The 16,827-nt window shown below is 48.5% G+C and overlaps 1 protein-coding gene across 1 annotated transcript in view; it reads right to left on the reverse strand.

Moving 5' to 3' along the window:
* The window catches only part of LOC115127833 (intermembrane lipid transfer protein VPS13C-like), a 184,301-nt gene that overhangs the window by 139,917 nt on the left and 27,557 nt on the right, over positions 1-16,827 (reverse strand). The window contains 4 exon segments of the mRNA XM_065016450.1: positions 1,641-1,765; positions 1,856-2,012; positions 7,117-7,261; positions 15,110-15,414. Of these exon segments, the coding sequence (XP_064872522.1) occupies positions 1,641-1,765; positions 1,856-2,012; positions 7,117-7,261; positions 15,110-15,414 (732 nt within the window).

Below are 16,827 nucleotides of genomic sequence, written 5' to 3' on the forward strand. Positions count from 1 at the left end.
TAGAGTCATTACAATCTGTCCATTAACCAATCAGCAGACCCCTGGGGGAACTAGCTAGAGTCATTACAATCTGTCCATTCACCAATCAGCAGACCCCTGGGGGAACTAGCTAGAGTCATTACAATCTGTCCATTAACCAATCAGCAGACCCCTGGGGGAACTAGCTAGAGTCATTACAATCTGTCCATTAACCAATCAGCAGACCCCTGGGGGAACTACCTAACCAACAATCTGTCCATTAATCAATCAGCAGACCCCTGGGGGAACTACCTAACCAACCTAGTCCCTTTGAATCATCAGCAGACCCCTGGGGGAACTAGCGAGGGTCATTACAAGGTCATTACCACAGAGTCATTACCACAGTCACTACAAGGTCATTACCACAGTCACTACAAGGTCATTACCACAGAGTCATTACCACAGAGTCATTACCACAGAGTCATTGCCACAGAGTCATTACAAGGTCATTACCACAGAGTCATTACAAGGTCATTACCACAGAGTCATTACAATGTCATTACCACAGAGTCATTGCCACAGAGTCATTACCACAGAGTCATTACAAGGTCATTACAGAGTCATTACAAGGTCATTACCACAGAGTCATTACAAGGTCATTACCACAGAGTCATTACAATGTCATTACCACAGAGTCATTACAAGGTCATTACAAGGTCATTACCAGAGTCATTTTGGACAGTAATGACTGGTGTTTGGTAGACTCATTGCTTTGTGTAATTATCCAGGGCTTGGAGAGCAGAGAGGACATGAAGAGTAAATGACTGTCATTAACATTTTGGACAGTAATGACTGGTGTTTGAAGGCTCATTGCTTTGTGTAATTATCCTCCAGAGAATACATTACAACTGAGACTGGGTCATTAACATCACCTGTAGATACGCCCACCTGTTTAGGAATACATTACAACTGAGACTGGGCTACATCACCTGTAGATACGTACCTGTTTAGGGACATTACGACTGAGACTGGGCTACATCACCTTTAGATACGTACCTGTTTAGGGTCATTACAACTGAGACCGGGCTACATCACCTAGAGATACGTACCTGTTTAGGGACATTAGAACTGAGACCGGGCTACATCACCTAGAGATACGTACCTGTTTAGGGTCATTAGAACTGAGACTGGGATACATCACCTATAGGTACGTACCTGTTTAGTGAGACCGGGCTACATCACCTATAGATACGTACCTGTTTGTGTCATTAGAACTGAGACCGGGATACATCACCTATAGGTACGTACCTGTTTAGTGAGACTGGGCTACATCACCTATAGATACGTACCTGTTTAGTGAGACTGGGCTACATCACCTATAGATACGTACCTGTTTAGGGTCATTAGAACTGAGACTGGGCTACATCACCTATAGGTACGTACCTGTTTGTGTCATTAGAACTCAGACTGGGCTACATCACCTATAGATACGTACCTGTTTAGTGAGACTGGGCTACATCACCTATAGGTACGTACCTGTTTAGGGGCATTAGAACTGAGACCGGGCTACATCACCTATAGATACGTACCTGTTTGTGTCATTAGAACTGAGACTGGGATAAATCACCTATAGATACGTACCTGTTTAGTGAGACTGGGCTACATCACCTATAGGTACGTACCTGTTTCGGGTCATTGCTGTACAGGACCAGTCCCAGGGACTCTATGTTGAAGATAAACGTCATGGTTTCCAGGGGTTCCTCTTCTACCTGTCGTTCTGGAAGTTCAACCGTGTTCTCAACACCGTCTGAAGGAATGACGACAGAACAGAAACGTGCTCAGAAGAATTAACTCGCTCGGGACTCACGTCGATAACATTACACACATGACCTCTGACCTTTGGGGTAGTCTGTTTTGAGCATCGGCGTGGTCTTGTGTGTCAGGGCTGTCGTGTCGGGGCTGGTGTGTTGGTCTGGCGGCAGACCGCTGGCTTCTCCAATGTTCTCCATCAGGATCCTCAACAGAACTGTCAGGTCGTCCTGACTCAGGGCAACCTAGGGAGAACAGACGACAGAGAGGATATGTAGCTGGAGCTAATGCTAATGGTTGCTAATGCTAATGTCACTAATACTAGTTCACCTGAAGAGACACAAGCACAGAGAGGATGTAGCTGTAGCTAATGCTAATGGTTGCTAATACTTGTTAACCTGAAGAGACACAAGCACAGAGAGGATGTAGCTGTAGCTAATGGTTGCTAATGCTAATGTCACTAATACTAGTTAACCTGAAGAGACACAAGCAGAGAGGATGTAGCTGTAGCTAATGGTTGCTAATGCTAATGTCACTAATACTAGTTAACCTGAAGAGACAAGAACAGAGAGGACGTAGCTGTAGCTAATGCTAACGCAGGTGATAAGTAGAGCCCGAATTAACTTGACAGACAGGAGACATATAGGATGGAGCTGTAGCTAATGCTAATGGTTGCTAATGTCACTAATACTTGTTAACCTGAAGAGACACAAGCACAGAGAGGATGTAGCTGTAGCTAATGGTTGCTAATGCTAATGTCACTAATACTAGTTAACCTGAAGAGACAAGAACAGAGAGGACGTAGCTGTAGCTAATGCTAATGCTAATGCAGGTGATAAGTAGAGCCCGAATTAACTTGAGGACAGACAGGAGACATATAGGATGGAGCTGTAGCTAATGCTAATGTTGCTAAAGCCAATAATTCTGTAGCTATTTCCGCGTTCACATCATGTCGGCGTGATCGGAGGAACATCTTGCTAATTCGGAGGAATGACTTGGAGCGTTCCCGATTCAACGATTCTCACCATTGACAGACGAAATCGCGGCAATGTTTGTTGAACACGGCATCAGGCAATACAAAGTTGATTTACTGTTTAACGATTTAGAAAAGTGAGGTGAGCGAGCAGATAAAATAAAATTATATTTAAAAAAATATACACCATTTGGAACCCCTTGTAAAAATACTAAACAATCTTTTTTACAACACCTAGTGACATCAGCACGACATTTTAGTCATTTGGTATAATGGTTTTGAATGACAGTCCTTTTGAGTCCTGATTTGGTGTCAGGAGCTGGAGAGCACAGTTAGGTTTGGTATAATGGAATGACAGTCCTAGGAACCACAGTTTGAGTCCTGATCAGGGAACCCGCCTAACTAACTACATTGGTGTCAGGAGCTGGAGAGCACAGTTAGACACAGTTCAGCCATTTTTTTTTTATAATTGAGGTGCTAGATGTGCTAGCTGAAATATATATAGCAGCCCACTAAAGTAATCAGACCTATTCTGACTATAACCAACTGCTTCAGCTTGAATTCTATATTTACACACGTCTCCCACTAGCTGATAACTAGATGAGCCTCAAAATAACTCGAGGACAGACAGGAGACGTATAGGATGGAGCTGTAGCTAATGCTAATGCTAATGCTGCTGATAACTAGAGGAGCCTCAAAACAACTCGAGGACAGACAGGAGACGTATAGGATGGAGCTGTAGCTAATGCTAATGCTAATGCTGCTGATAACTAGAGGAGCCTCAAAATAACTCGAGGACAGACAGGAGACGTATAGGATGGAGCTGTAGCTAATGCTAATGCTGCTGATAACTAGAGGAGCCTCTAAACAACTCGAGGACAGACAGGAGACGTATAGGATGGAGCTGTAGCTAATGCTAATGCTGCTGATAACTAGATGAGCCTCAAAATAACTCGAGGACAGACAGGAGACGTATAGGATGGAGCTGTAGCTAATGCTAATGCTAAACTGAGGAGCTCTGAACAACTAGAGGACAGACAGACAGAGACAAACAACTCGACAGACAGGAGACGTATAGGATGGAGCTGTAGCTAATGCTAATGCTGCTGATAACTAGAGGAGCCTCTAAACAACTCGAGGACAGACAGGAGACGTATAGGATGGAGCTGTAGCTAATGCTAATGCTAATGCTGCTGATAACTAGATGAGCCTCAAAACAACTCGAGGACAGACAGGAGACGTATAGGATGGAGCTGTAGCTAATGCTAATGCTAATGCTGCTGATAACTAGAGGAGCCTCAAAATAACTCGAGGACAGACAGGAGAGACGTATAATGCTAATGCTGCTGATAACTAGGATGGATGGAGCTGTAGCTAATGCTAATGCTAATGCTGCTGATAACTAGAGGAGCCTCAAAATAACTTGAGGACAGACCAGACAGGAGACGTATAGGATGGAGCTGTAGCTAATGCTAATGTTGCTCTCACTAGCATACAGACCTTTTTAGACAGCTGAAGCAAGTACAACACATTTTCTTCAGGAAATGTACTTCTTCTAGTCTAGTCATATTTATCTTACCTGACTAGCATCTATTACGTTGCAATGTCCCATAAATTGAATGTCTAAATCAACTTGAATTATCTACAAAACATATTTTGCCACAAAACAACAAAAGGAAGGCTACAGCTAATCTTTTTCCCTAAAATTAATGTTCGCAATTCACAAATTATTATTTTGATTCACATGATTCAATTCACAGTGGATTGAACCGAATCCCAACTACTACAACGGCAAAGTGAATCATTAGTTTAATCAAAAACAAGGGTCTAAAAGAATCGATTCATATGAATCATATGATTTTTATGTGAAGCAGGGCATTCGTTACACTGTAAATCAACTTTGTTAGGCCTAATGCTAATGTCACTATAGGTAAAGCTAATGTTGCCTTTGCTAATGTTGCTATAGGTAAAGCTAATGTTGGCTTTGCTAATGCTAATGTTTCTAATGCTAACTTTGCTACTGCTAACGTTGCTATAGGTAAAACTAATGTTGCCTTGCTAATGCTAGCGTTGCTAATTCGCTGGCAATTTTACATTCTAGTCATTTAGCAGACACCCTTATCCAGAGAGACTTACAGGAGCAATTAGGGTCAAGTGCCTTGTTTAAGGGCACGTGGATCTAGTCAGCTCCGGGATTTACAACAGCGACCTTTCGGTTACTGACCGAGAAAGCTAATGTTGCTATAGGTAAAGCTAATGCTAATGTTGCTATAGGTAAAGCTAATGTTGCTATAGGTAAAGCTAATGCTAATGTTGCTATAGGTAAAGCTAATGCTAATGTTGCTATAGGTAAAGCTAATGCTAATGTTGCTATAGGTAAAGCTAATGCTAATGTTGCTATAGGTAAAGCTAATGTTGCCTTTGCTAATGCTAATGTTGCATTTGCTAATGCTAATGTTGCATTTGCTAATGCTAATTCGCTGACAATTTTACAATTTAAGTCATTTAGCAGACACACTTATCCAGAGCAACTTACAGGAGCAATTAGGGTTAAGCGCCTTGCTCAAGAGCACATCGTTATATTTGAACCTTTCGGTCACTGACCCAACGCTCTTAACCGCCAGGCTACCGGCCTTGATTATCTTACTGTCAAACCCTAGAGGACTGTAGCATGTACCTTACATTCCAAACCAGGCTGCAAGCAGAAGTCAGAAGTTAGTTAGTGTGACTAAATCATCAACGGTCGGCTGTTATGGTTTAAGGGACAAAGCTACTTCAAGTCTAAAGGAAGGTGACGATATTGCACAACTTAACAATACCATTCTCGAACCAGAGGTCAACCATCAATATGACTAAATCATGAAAGCTCAGCTATTATAACTTGAAGGAAATAGTTATTTCAGGTATCAGAGAGGGTGACATTACTACACGAGTAAAGATAACTTCAATCAGCTTCTCTGCTACAATACAAACATCTTGGTATCAAAACAGATCTTTATCTAACCACTCCTTTCGAGGGAAAGACATGATTGTAGTTCCTGTTATCTCCTACCTTCATGGGGTGTGGGTCTCTATCTACCTCTATGGTTCCTGTTAGCTCCTACCTTCATGGGCTTGAGGTCTCAGTCTACCTCTATGGTTCCTGTTAACTCCTACCTTCATGGTCTCTGTCTAACCTCTATGGTTCCTGTTAGGTCCTAACCTTCATGGTCTCCGTCTACCTCTATGGTTCCTGTTAGGTCCTACCTTCATGGTCTCAGTCTACCTCTATGGTTCCTGTTAACTCCTACCTTCATGGTCTCCGTCTACCTCTATGGTTCCTGTTAGCTCTTACCTTCATGGTCTCTGTCTACCTCTATGGTTCCTGTTAGCTCCTACCTCTATGGTTCCTGTTAGCTCCTACCTCTATGGTTCCTGTTAGCTCCTACCTCTATGGTTCCTGTTAGCTCCTACCTCTATGGTTCCTGTTAGCTCCTACCTCTATGGTTCCTGTTAGCTCCTACCTCTATGGTTCCTGTTAGCTCCTACCTCTATGGTTCCTGTTAGCTCCTACCTCTATGGTTCCTGTTAGCTCCTACCTCTATGGTTCCTGTTAGCTCCTACCTCTATGGTTCCTGTTAGCTCCTACCTCTATGGTTCCTGTTAGCTCCTACCTCTATGGTTCCTGTTAGCTCCTACCTCTATGGTTCCTGTTAGCTCCTACCTCTATGGTTCCTGTTAGCTCCTACCTCTATGGTTCCTGTTAGCTCCTACCTACCTCTATGGTTCCTGTTAGGTTCCTCCCTACCTCTATGGTTCCTGTTAGCTCCTCTATGGTTCCTGTTACTCCTACTCTATGGTTCCTGTTAGCTCCTACCTCTATGGTTCCTGTTAGCTCCTACCTCTATGGTTCCTGTTAGCTCCTACCTCTATGGTTCCTGTTAGCTCCTACCTCTATGGTTCCTGTTAGCTCCTACCTCTATGGTTCCTGTTAGCTCCTACCTCTATGGTTCCTGTTAGACCCTACCTTCATGGTCTGTCTACCTCTATGGTTCCTGTTAGACCCTACCTTCATGGTCTGTCTACCTCTATGGTTCCTGTTAGACCCTACCTTCATGGTCTGTCTACCTCTATGGTTCCTGTTAGCTCCTACCTTCATGGGCTGTAGGTCTCCCTCTACCTCTATGGCTCCTGTTAACTCCTACCTTCATGGTCTCCCTCTACCTCTATGGTTCCTGTTAACTCCTACCTTCATGGGTTTGAGGTCTCCTTCTACCTCTATGGCTCCTGTTAACTCCTACCTTCATGGTCTCCATCTACCTCTATGGTTCCTGTTAGGTCCTACCTTCATGGGCTTGAGGTCTCCCTCTACCTCCATGGTTCCTGTTAGGTCCTACCTTCATAGGCTTGAGGTCTCCCTCTACCTCTACGGCGGCCATCTTCTGGTACCATGCTGCAGCCAGGTTCCTCTTCACTGTTAGGAGCAGGTTGACAGGCTCCAGCAGCTCAGTACTGGGCTGAGAGTCATTTTCCATGTAAATCCTAATGAGAGAAAGCTAAATTATAGACAAGGATATTTAGACAACTTGCTTATTTAGCTACAGTATACAGTATTAGTGTGGTATCCAGACTTTCATACCATTCCTGTACCAACCCAGGGATGTAGCCAACAGGCCATGTACTGTAGCCAACAGGCCATCTACTGTAGCCAACAGGCCATGTACTGTAGCCAACAGGCCATCTACTGTAGCCAGCAGGCCATGTAGCCAGCAGGCCATGTAGCCAGCAGGCCACATAGGCCATGTAGCCAGCAGGCCATGTAGCCAGCAGGCCATGTAGCCAACAGGCCATCTACTGTAGCCAGTAGGCCATCTACTGTAGCCAACAGGCCATGTACTATAGCCAGTAGGCCATCTACTGTAGCCAACAGGCCATCTACTGTAGCCAACAGGCCATGTAGCCAACAGGCCATGTAGCCAACAGACCATCTACTGTAGCCAGTAGTAGCCAGCCAGTAGACCATCTACTGTAGCCAGTAGGCCATCTACTGTAGCCAGTAGGCCATCTACTGTAGCCAACAGGCCATGTACTATAGCCAGTAGGCCATCTACTATAGCCAGTAGGCCATCTACTGTAGCCAACAGGCCATCTACTGTAGCCAACAGGCCATGTACTGTAGCCAACAGGCCATGTACTGTAGGCAACAGACCATGTAGCCAACAGGCCATGTAGCCAACAGACCATCTACTGTAGCCAGTAGGCCATCTACTGTAGCCAGTAGGCCATCTACTGTAGCCAACAGGCCATCTACTGTAGCCAACAGGCCATCTACTGTAGCCAACAGGCCATGTACTGTAGCCAGTAGGCCATCTACTGTAGCCAGTAGGCCATCTACTGTAGCCAACAGGCCATGTACTGTAGCCAACAGGCCATCACTGTAGCCAACAGGCCATGTAGCCAACAGGCCATCTACTGTAGCCAGTAGGCCATCTACTGTAGCCAGTAGGCCATCTACTGTAGCCAACAGGCCATCTACTGTAGCCAACAGGCCATCTACTGTAGCCAGTAGGCCATCTACTGTAGCCAGTAGGCCATGTACTGTAGCCAACAGGCCATGTAGCCAACAGGCCATCATGTACTGTACTGTAGCCAGTAGGCCATCTACTGTAGCCAACAGGCCATCTACTGTAGCCAACAGGCCATCTACTGTAGCCAACAGGCCATCTACTGTAGCCAGCAGGCCATGTAGCCAGCAGGCCATGTAGCCAGCAGGCCATGTAGCCAGCAGGCCATGTAGCCAGCAGGCCATGTAGCCAGCAGGCCATGTAGCCAACAGGCCATGTAGCCAACAGGCCATGTAGCCAACAGACCATCTACTGTAGCCAGTAGGCCATCTACTGTAGCCAACAGGCCATGTACTATAGCCAGTAGGCCATCTACTGGCCAGTAGGCCATCTACTGTAGCCAACAGGCCATGTACTGTAGCCAACAGGCCATGTACTGTAGCCAACAGGCCATGTAGCCAACAGGCCATGTAGCCAACAGGCCATGTAGCCAACAGGCCATCTACTGTAGCCAGTAGGCCATCTACTGTAGCCAGTAGGCCATCTACTGTAGCCAGCAGGCCATGTAGCCAGCAGGCCATGTAGCCAGCAGGCCATGTAGCCAACAGACCATCTACTGTAGCCAGTAGGCCATCTACTGTAGCCAACAGGCCATGTACTATAGCCAGTAGGCCATCTACTGTAGCCAACAGGCCATGTACTGTAGCCAGTAGGCCATCTACTGTAGCCAACAGGCCATGTACTGTAGCCAACAGGACATGTACTGTAGCCAACAGGCCATGTAGCCAACAGGCCATGTAGCCAACAGGCCATCTACTGTAGCCAGTAAGCCATCTACTGTAGCCAGTAGGCCATCTACTGTAGCCAGCAGGCCATGTAGCCAGCAGGCCATGTAGCCAACATACCATCTACTGTAGCCAGTAGGCCATCTACTGTAGCCAGTAGGCCATCTACTGTAGCCAGTAGGCCATCTACTGTAGCCAGTAGGCCATCTACTGTAGCCAGTAGGCCATCTACTATAGCCAGTAGGCCATCTACTATAGCCAGTAGGCCATCTACTGTAGCCAACAGGCCATCTACTGTAGCCAACAGGCCATGTACTGTAGCCAACAGGCCATGTACTGTAGGCAACAGACCATGTAGCCAACAGGCCATGTAGCCAACAGACCATCTACTGTAGCCAGTAGGCCATCTACTGTAGCCAGTAGGCCATCTACTGTAGCCAACAGGCCATCTACTGTAGCCAACAGGCCATCTACTGTAGCCAACAGGCCATGTACTGTAGCCAGTAGGCCATCTACTGTAGCCAGTAGGCCATCTACTGTAGCCAACAGGCCATGTACTGTAGCCAACAGGCCATGTACTGTAGCCAACAGGCCATGTAGCCAACAGGCCATGTAGCCAACAGACCATCTACTGTAGCCAGTAGGCCATCTACTGTAGCCAACAGGCCATCTACTGTAGCCAACAGGCCATCTACTGTAGCCAGTAGGCCATCTACTGTAGCCAGTAGGCCATGTACTGTAGCCAACAGGCCATGTAGCCAACAGACCATGTAGCCAACAGGCCATCTACTGTAGCCAGTAGGCCATCTACTGTAGCCAACAGGCCATCTACTGTAGCCAACAGGCCATCTACTGTAGCCAACAGGCCATCTACTGTAGCCAGCAGGCCATGTAGCCAGCAGGCCATGTAGCCAGCAGGCCATGTAGCCAGCAGGCCATGTAGCCAGCAGGCCATGTAGCCAACAGGCCATGTAGCCAACAGGCCATGTAGCCAACATGCCATGTAGCCAACAGACCATCTACTGTAGCCAGTAGGCCATCTACTGTAGCCAACAGGCCATGTACTATAGCCAGTAGGCCATCTACTGTAGCCAGTAGGCCATCTACTGTAGCCAGTAGGCCATCTACTGTAGCCAACAGGCCATGTACTGTAGCCAACAGGACATGTACTGTAGCCAACAGGCCATGTAGCCAACAGGCCATGTAGCCAACAGGCCATCTACTGTAGCCAGTAAGCCATCTACTGTAGCCAGTAGGCCATCTACTGTAGCCAGCAGGCCATGTAGCCAGCAGGCCATGTAGCCAGCAGGCCATGTAGCCAACAGACCATCTACTGTAGCCAGTAGGCCATCTACTGTAGCCAACAGGCCATGTACTATAGCCAGTAGGCCATCTACTGTAGCCAGTAGGCCATCTACTGTAGCCAACAGGCCATGTACTGTAGCCAACAGGACATGTACTGTAGCCAACAGGCCATGTAGCCAACAGGCCATGTAGCCAACAGGCCATCTACTGTAGCCAGTAAGCCATCTACTGTAGCCAGTAGGCCATCTACTGTAGCCAGCAGGCCATGTAGCCAGCAGGCCATGTAGCCAACAGACCATCTACTGTAGCCAGTAGGCCATCTACTGTAGCCAACAGGCCATGTACTGTAGCCAGTAGGCCATCTACTGTAGCCAGTAGGCCATCTACTGTAGCCAACAGGCCATGTACTGTAGCCAACAGGCCATGTACTGTAGCCAACAGGCCATGTAGCCAACAGGCCATGTAGCCAACAGGCCATGTAGCCAACAGGCCATCTACTGTAGCCAGTAAGCCATCTACTGTAGCCAGTAGGCCATCTACTGTAGCCAGTAGGCCATCTACTGTAGCCAACAGGCCATGTACTGTAGCCAACAGGCCATGTACTGTAGCCAACAGGCCATGTAGCCAACAGGCCATGTACTGTAGCCAACAGGCCATGTAGCCAACAGGCCATGTAGCCAACAGGCCATGTAGCCAACAGGCCATGTACTGTAGCCAACAGGCCATGTAGCCAACAGGCCATGTAGCCAACAGACCATGTAGCCAACAGACCATCTACTGTAGCCAGTAGGCCATCTACTGTAGCCAACAGGCCATGTACTATAGCCAACAGGCCATCTACTGTAGCCAACAGGCCATCTACTGTAGCCAACAGGCCATCTACTGTAGCCAACAGGCCATCTACTGTAGCCAACAGGCCATCTACTGTAGCCAACAGGCCATGTACTGTAGCCAACAGGCCATGTACTGTAGCCAACTGGCCATGTACTGTAGCCAACAGGCCATGTACTGTAGCCAACTGGCCATGTACTGTAGCCAGCAGGCCATGTACTGTAGCCAGCAGGCCATGTACTGTAGCCAGCAGGCCATGTACTGTAGCCAACAGGCCATGTACTGTAGCCAACAGGCCATGTACTGTAGCCAGCAGGCCATCTACTGTAGCCAGCAGGCCATGTAGCCAACAGGCCATCTACTGTAGCCAGCAGGCCATGTACTGTAGCCAACAGGCCATGTACTGTAGCCAACAGGCCATCTACTGTAGCCAACAGGCCATGTACTGTAGCCAGCAGGCCATCTACTGTAGCCAGCAGGCCATGTAGCCAACAGGCCATCTACTGTAGCCAGCAGGCCATGTACTGTAGCCAGCAGGCCATGTAGCCAACAGGCCATGTAGCCAACAGGCCATCTACTGTAGCCAGTAAGCCATCTACTGTAGCCAGTAGGCCATCTACTGTAGCCAGCAGGCCATGTAGCCAGCAGGCCATGTAGCCAACAGACCATCTACTGTAGCCAGTAGGCCATCTACTGTAGCCAACAGGCCATGTACTATAGCCAGTAGGCCATCTACTGTAGCCAGTAGGCCATCTACTGTAGCCAACAGGCCATGTACTGTAGCCAACAGGACATGTACTGTAGCCAACAGGCCATGTAGCCAACAGGCCATGTAGCCAACAGGCCATGTAGCCAACAGGCCATGTAGCCAACAGGCCATCTACTGTAGCCAGTAGGCCATCTACTGTAGCCACTGTAGCCCAGTAGGCCATCTACTGTAGCCAACAGGCCATGTACTGTAGCCAACAGGCCATGTACTGTAGCCAACAGGCCATCTACTGTAGCCAACAGGCCATCTAGCCAACAGGCCATGTAGCCAACAGGCCATGTACTGCCAACAGGCCATGTAGCCAGCCACAGGCCATCTACTGTAGCCAACAGGCCATGTACTGTAGCCAACAGGCCATGTAGCCAAGGCAGGCCATGTAGCCAACAGGCCATGTAGCCAACAGGCCATCTACTGTAGCCAGTAGGCCATCTACTGTAGCCAACAGGCCATCTACTGTAGCCAACAGGCCATCTACTGTAGCCAACAGGCCATCTACTGTAGCCAACAGGCCATGTACTGTAGCCAACAGGCCATGTACTGTAGCCAACAGGCCATGTACTGTAGCCAACAGGCCATGTACTGTAGCCAACAGGCCATGTAGCCAACAGGCCATGTACTGTAGCCAGCAGGCCATGTAGCCAACAGGCCATGTGTAGCCAAGGCAGGCCATGTAGCCAACAGGCCATCTACTGTAGCCAACAGGCCATGTAGCCAGTGTAGCCAACAGGCCATGTACTGCCAACAGGCCATCTACTGTAGCCAACAGGCCATCTACTGTAGCCAGTAGGCCATCTACTGTAGCCAGCAGGCCATGTAGCCAACAGGCCATGTACTGTAGCCAACAGGCCATGTACTGTAGCCAACAGGCCATGTAGCCAACAGGCCATGTAGCCAACAGGCCATCTACTGTAGCCAACAGGCCATCTACTAGCCAACAGGCCATGTACCAGCAGGCCATGTAGCCAACAGGCCATCTACTGTAGCCAACAGGCCATCTACTGTAGCCAACAGGCCATCTACTGGCCAACAGGCCATGTACTGTAGCCAACAGGCCATGTACTGTAGCCAACAGGCCATGTACTGTAGCCAACAGGCCATGTACTGTAGCCAACAGGCCATGTACTGTAGCCAGTAGGCCATCTACTGTAGCCAACAGGCCATGTACTGTAGCCAACAGGCCATGTACTGTAGCCAACAGGCCATGTACTGTAGCCAACAGGCCATGTACTGTAGCCAACAGGCCATGTAGCCAACAGGCCATGTAGCCAGCCAAGGCCATGTACTGTAGCCAACAGGCCATGTACTGTAGCCAACAGGCCATCTACTGTAGCCAGTAGGCCATCTACTATAGCCAACAGGCCATGTACTGTAGCCAGCAGGCCATCTGTAGCTGTAGCCAACAGGCCATCTACTGTAGCCAACAGGCCATCTACTGTAGCCAGCAGGCCATGTAGCCAACAGGCCATGTACTGTAGCCAGCAGGCCATGTACTGTAGCCAACAGGCCATGTACTGTAGCCAACAGGCCATGTACTGTAGCCAGCAGGCCATGTACTGTAGCCAGCAGGCCATGTAGCCAACAGGCCATCTACTGTAGCCAACAGGCCATGTAGCCAACAGGCCATCTACTGTAGCCAGTAGGCCATCTACTGTAGCCAACAGACCATCTACTGTAGCCAGCAGGCCATCTACTGTAGCCAGCAGGCCATGTACTGTAGCCAGCAGGCCATGTACTGTAGCCAGCAGGCCATGTACTGTAGCCAGCAGGCCATGTACTGTAGCCAGCAGGCCATGTAATGTAGCCAGCAGGCCATGTAATGTAGCCAGCAGGCCCTGTAGCCAGCAGGCCCTGTAGGCAGCAGGCCCTGTAGGCAGCAGGCCCTGTAGGCAGCAGGCCATGTAGCCAGCAGGCCATGTAGCCAGCAGGCCATGTAGCCAGCAGGCCATGTAGTTAGCAGGCCATGTAGGCAGCAGGCCTATGTAGGCAGCAGGCCATGTAGGCAGCAGGCCATGTAGGCAGCAGGCCATGTAGGCAGCAGGCCATGTAGGCAGCAGGCCATGTAGCCAGCAGGCCATGTAGCCAGCAGGCCATGTAGCCAGCAGGCCATGTAGCCAGCAGGGATCTCGATCCAGGAGGGGACTGATTGTTCCTGCTTTAACCAAGAAGCTAGTTCTTGCCATCTAGCCACTTAGCTAGGAAGTTACAAACCCAAATGTATAGCTGGAGACCTGAGATAGATAGTTAACTTATAAGCAGAGGCGTAGAATGCAACCCCCTGAGCTTTAGGGCGCCACGCTGAATTTATTTTACGGAATTGAAAATCATTCAGTCGGTATTTCAAAACACCCCAGTATACGATATATACAGTATAGCGCCCGAGCCTATTCAGTAAGACCACGATTGAACCAAGCAGTTTCTTTGAGAACCAACTCTTACAACTCAAAATCAAATGAATCAAATGTATTTATTTACGAAGCTCTTTTTACAACAGCAGTTGTGCTTATACAGAAACCACAGAAAGTAAGCAATGCCGATGTAGAGGCATTGGTGGCTATGAAAAACTCCCTAGAAAAAAGGCAGGGACCTAGGAAGAAACCAAGAGAGGGAACCAGGTTCTGAGGGTTGGCCAGTCCTCGTCAGGAGTTGGATAGCATTCATACAGATCTGGGACCAGGCATTAAATCCTTGCTTTCTGATCTGGGACCAGGCATTAATCCCTTACTTTCTGATCTGGGACCAGGCATTAAACCATTACTATCTGATCTGGGACCAGACATTAAACCCTTGCTTTCTGATCTGGGACCAGGCATTAAACTCTTGCTTTCTGATCTGGGACCAGGCATTAAACCCTTGCTTTCTGATCTGGGACCAGGCATTAAACCCTTGCTTTCTGATCTGGGACCAGGCATTAATCCCTTGCTTTCTGATATGGGACCAGGCATTAAACCCTTGCTTTCTGATATGGGACCAGGCATTAAACCCTTGCTTTCTGATATGGGACCAGGCATTAATCCCTTGCTTTCTGATCTGGGACCAGGCATTAAACCCTTGCTTTCTGATCTGGGACCAGGCATTAAACTCTTGCTTTCTGCAGTGATGAAGCAAAAGATGACTGTGTTAAACAGAATGCACTGACCTGGACAGTTTGAGCTGTGTGAGCTGTACGTCCATGTGGTCAATGACAGCAGGAAGTGGACATCCCTCCACAGCAAGAAGAGAGAAGCTGTTGCCCACGGTGATGAGCCCCAGGTCCACCTCCAGTGCATTGTGTGACGTGGAGGACTGAGGGATGATGATGAGAGGGGCCTTCAACCTGATGTCCATGGAGAGACGGAAGCTCTTCTGGGCAAAGTCCCTGATGCTGGAGGCCGCCTTCTCCGCTGCCTGGGCCGTGGCCACACTCAACGCGTCTTTGGCCGTCTGGAAGTTGTTGCTGAAATTCTAAAGAGACGGAAAACATGGATGAGGGAAGTTCTTTAGCGGAAAAGGCACCAGGAAGGAATCAAAGTGGAGACCGAGCGAGGACGGCTAAACTTCCGGAAACTTCTCATGTTTTCCCAGGAATCCCAGTCGGATGATTCCGGAAATTAGTAAGGTATCGCTGAACGGGGAATAGTCCAATCGGGATCCCTGAAATTAGTAAGGTATCGCTTAACTGGGAATCATCCAACCAGGATTCCTGAAATTAGTAAGGTATCGCTGAACGGGGAATCGTCCAATCAGGATTCCTGAAATTAGTAAGGTATCGCTGAACTGGGAATCATCCAACCAGGATTCATGAAATTAGTAATGTATCGCTGAACGGGGAATCGTCCAATCAGGATTCCTGAAATTAGTAAGGTATCGCTGAACTGGGAATCATCCAACCAGGATTCCTGAAAAAACCCAGGAACTGAAGAAAGAGAGTCTCTGCACACTTAAATACAAAGATCAGTTTTAAATACTCAAGACCGTTGTCAGAGACTTCTCCAGTACCCACGCTGAGACTCACCAACTCCAGTACCAACGCTGAGACTCACCAGCAAAGACATGTCAAACTCCAGTACCCACGCTGAGACTCACCAACTCCAGTACCCACGCTGAGACTCACCAACTCCAGTACCAACGCTGAGACTCACCAGCAAAGACATGTCAAACTCCAGTACCCACGCTGAGACTCACCAACTCCAGTACCAACGCTGAGACTCACCAACTCCCAGTACAAACTCCAGGACACGCTGAGACTCACCAACTCCAGTACCCACGCTGAGACTCACCAACTCCAGTACCCCGCTGAGACTCACCAACTCCAGTACCCACGCTGAGACTCACCAACTCCAGTACCCACGCTGAGACTCACCAACTCCAGTACCCACGCTGAGACTCACCAACTCCAGTACCCACGCTGAGACTCACCAACTCCAGTACCAACGCTGAGACTCACCAGCAAAGACATGACAAACTCCAGTACCCACGCTGAGACTCACCAACTCCAGTACCCACGCTGAGACTCACCAACTCCAGTACCCACGCTGAGACTCACCAACTCCAGTACCCACGCTGAGACTCACCAACAAAGACATGACAAACTCCAGTACCCACGCTGAGACTCACCAGCAAAGACATGACAACTCCAGTACCCACGCTGAGACTCACCAACTCCAGTACCCACGCTGACACACACCTCCAACCCAGACTGACACTCACCAACTCCAGTACTCCACCAACTCCAGTACTGAGACTCACCAACTCCAGTACCCACGCTGAGACTCACCAACTCCAGTACCCACGCTGACACACACCAACTCCAGTACCAACGCTGAGACTCACCAACTCCAGTACCCACGCTGAGACTCACCAACTCCAGTACCCACG

This window comes from Oncorhynchus nerka, unplaced genomic scaffold, assembly GCF_034236695.1.
Source record: "Oncorhynchus nerka isolate Pitt River unplaced genomic scaffold, Oner_Uvic_2.0 unplaced_scaffold_979, whole genome shotgun sequence".
Lineage (NCBI taxonomy): Eukaryota > Metazoa > Chordata > Actinopteri > Salmoniformes > Salmonidae > Oncorhynchus > Oncorhynchus nerka.